At 34.6% G+C, this 3,113-nt stretch overlaps 1 protein-coding gene across 1 annotated transcript; it reads right to left on the bottom strand.

The window, feature by feature from the left end:
- Positions 1–929: 929 nt before the first annotated feature.
- LOC111886855 (GDSL esterase/lipase At1g29670) lies at positions 930–2,815 on the bottom strand. The gene is made up of 5 exons (XM_023883102.3): positions 2,425–2,815; positions 2,072–2,196; positions 1,705–1,950; positions 1,349–1,604; positions 930–1,257 (listed from the first exon to the last, which is right to left on the bottom strand). Exons 1-5 carry the CDS (start codon positions 2,678–2,680, stop codon positions 1,034–1,036), a joined length of 1,107 nt encoding a protein of 368 aa, XP_023738870.1. The 5' UTR covers positions 2,681–2,815; the 3' UTR covers positions 930–1,033.
- Between the last annotated feature and the right edge of the window lie 298 nt (positions 2,816–3,113).

Below are 3,113 nucleotides of genomic sequence, written 5' to 3'. Positions count from 1 at the left end.
CCGATATTCTCCTTGTCCAAATGAGAGGTTGAACATACTTGTTATGCGGTTCCATTAATCACCTCCAAGGTAATCAGGGGTAACCATTGTTGTTACACCTTCAAAAATGTTCAACCATCATATTATAACCATCGCCTATCTTATCGTCCATTGACGTGGAGTATTGGACGAGGATGTTGCATTCGTACAAGTTGGTGTATTTGAGGCTATTTCTATATTTTTTTAATACCGGGGTGAGTTGATACAATATTTAACCAGTATGACAATTTATATACTGATCCATATAGGTGTATACTAATCCGCAGAATTGTACACTGATCCGCTGATAATAGTTCTGTGGATTCTCTATGGACTCCTATTAAACATAAGTTCATTATTTTTATCATTTTTTTTGTCAAATTTTTTACATAATAATCATATAATACATTATGTGATTAAAAAAATTAATATTAATAAACAAAAACAAAAATAAAAAAAAAACGAAAAAAAAAAATTTAAAAACCCAAGATCCACAGAGATGTTCCATTTCCTCAGAGGGCTTACTCAATTCGGAAAGTATGCTCTGTGGATCCTATGGTCATTTACCGAAATCAGTTTTTTCATGGTTATTATCTTCAAATGATAACTGGAAATATTCACTTAATTAGAACTAACTTTGCCATTCTCAGTTGCCCCAAGAGGCATCCTTTCGTGTTTATATAACTGGTTTAGAGTAAGGCCCCTAACTTTTGCACGTTTGTGGCAATACAAATGTACATTATTGGTATTCATTTATTAAAACAAATTTGGCCGGTTAGAAAATAGCTTACCTTGCCCTTACTATAGGGTCCGACCTTGTAGGTTTAGAGGGTTTTAAGTCAAACAATTTAATTTGGGTGGGTTACATGCAAGTCTTTTGACCAGGTAGTTCTCTAATACAAACTTACTGATTTCATTTATCGAAACAATGGCAATACAAAAGGATTTATTAAACACAATTATGAGTTTAATACAATACAATGTAGTAGTATACATGTAGCAAAACGTATTACGTTTACAGCTGAGCCAATCGGTTGATATCCATTGGATACGCATCTGATGCTGACTGAGCATTGTAAGATCTCCTCCCAACAATCACATTCGCAGCTTCAGTAGGGTGAAAAGCATCCCAAAACAGATGCGCATCTCTATCTTGACAAGGTGTTTGACCAGGAAGACAAGTAATTTGGCCATTGTTCTTTCCCACTCCACAGCACCCAGCATTTGTCACGGTGAAACCTACACAATTAAATCAAACACATTAATCCAAGTTTCTTTACAAACCAGCCGCTAGATTTGTAAGAGTAAAAAAAAAGTGTAGTATATGTACCATAAGACTGAGGGCTACTGATCAAGCTTTGGAAAATTCCATAATTGTTGATATAGATGAATTTAGCATCTGTTAGTTCTCTGTTAAACGTATCCACAAGAGATCTGAGTTGGTTGTTGAAGATCTGGTTTGCGGAGTTGATTTTGGCCACACATGTAGTCCCATCTGGACTATTTTGAGCCAATGCATTTGGACTACACCCAATCTGTCCGATCCCGTTCAACACAAGTTTCCTTGCTCCGTAGTTATACAATTCCTGAAAGTTGTCCCAAAAATCATATTTTTGTTATTAATTAGTCATGCATACATGTTTGTTTAAGCTCATTCGTAAGTTGGGTAACATGTGTATTACTTACTCTTACTAACTGGGAATATTGTTGAATGAGTACGGAGGCATACTGTTCGGGTGTAAACTGTCGGCTGGTTTGGTAGTAATTAGGCATGAAATAGTTATTAAGGTAATCATTGCTTCCTAATCCAACTGAATATATGCATTGTCTAAGATAATTTGCTGCTGAATCTTCGTCTCCAAGTATATCCACCACTTGTGACACTGTATTTTTGTAATTATTTACCTGCCCACCAAAGCTAATTCGAGCACCCTGTAATATAAAACATAAAAGAAAAAGATGTGAATTCTTCATCTTTTAGTAGTATTTAATTATGGTGATGAAAACAAAGTTGATATAAGAATATGATTGTAAAATGTTGGAAAATGCGTACCAATTGTTGGCCAGTTTCGTCTCTGATTCCAGCTGCTGCCGATGCATAATTCACACCCCCAAGTATGGCCTCGCCCCTAACATTTGCATATGGTGGAATATAATCATCGAAACCCAGAAGCTCAGCTGCGGATCAAGTAATTTTCAGAGTATATAGTAGTGTTAATATTTGAGGAAAGTAACTGAGATTCTATTAACATGACATAATTATTGTCATAATAACTATAAGAACATATCTAATATAAAATATTGAAAACATAAACTATACTTGTAAATTTAATACAATTATAATAAATTTTTACGTTTTAGAAGTAAAGGAACATTTATAGCAAAGAAAACGAATATGAAACTTACCAACTGTATCAACTACTGTTCTTCCATTGGAAAACCTTCCCGTGGGGCCACTTGGGAAATCAATGCCATAAGGCAAGTAATTGGCTCTAGCCAACGATGCGATTCCGTTATTATTCCCATTATCCACCAAAGAATCACCAAAGATAAAGTAACATGGAACTTGAGGATCACCATTAACCCCAAAAGACACCATTTTCAATGCAAAAATGATTGCAATTACATGCATAACCAACCATTTCTTTTGCTCGCTTGTCATCTCTATAAATGCAGCAAAAGTTACTTCAAACACAAGAGATGTTATAAAGAGCAAAGTGTCCTTGGAAAAGGTGATCAAGTGTGTGATGCAATTTAATGTTTAGATTGTTGACTATATATATACACGAAGTGTGTGGATGTATGTGTTTGTTTTAACAATGGAAAAATGAATGGGATGGACGACGACTATTGTCTTTATGAAGTTATACAGTTGAGTAGTTAGATGGATGCATTAATTTCACGCGGAGATAATGTGGGATTCAATAATGAGCACAATTTCTTCTGCACAGAGGTTTATTTACTTTTCTTTTTTTCCTTGGTGCAGTATTTACTCATACACTGCCGATTCATCCACAAGCAAATGATTAGTATGGTAAAAAAATGATCCAATACATTATTATCAAGAAACTTGATTTTATTCCTTTATTAATTGT

This window comes from Lactuca sativa, chromosome 4, assembly GCF_002870075.4.
Source record: "Lactuca sativa cultivar Salinas chromosome 4, Lsat_Salinas_v11, whole genome shotgun sequence".
Classification (NCBI taxonomy): Eukaryota; Viridiplantae; Streptophyta; class Magnoliopsida; order Asterales; family Asteraceae; genus Lactuca; species Lactuca sativa.
The sequence above is the reverse complement of the archived record's forward strand: the minus strand, read 5'-3'. Positions and strand labels throughout refer to the sequence as shown.

Coding starts and splice junctions, on each gene's coding strand:
- LOC111886855 (XM_023883102.3), bottom strand. CDS start 2,680: ATGACAAGCGAGCAAAAGAAATGGTTGGTTATGCATGTAATTGCAATC. Junction 1,605..1,704: donor AATATTCCCAGTTAGTAAGA/GTAAGTAATACA, acceptor GACAACTTTCAG/GAATTGTATAACTACGGAGC. Junction 1,258..1,348: donor CAGTAGCCCTCAGTCTTATG/GTACATATACTA, acceptor TTAATTGTGTAG/GTTTCACCGTGACAAATGCT.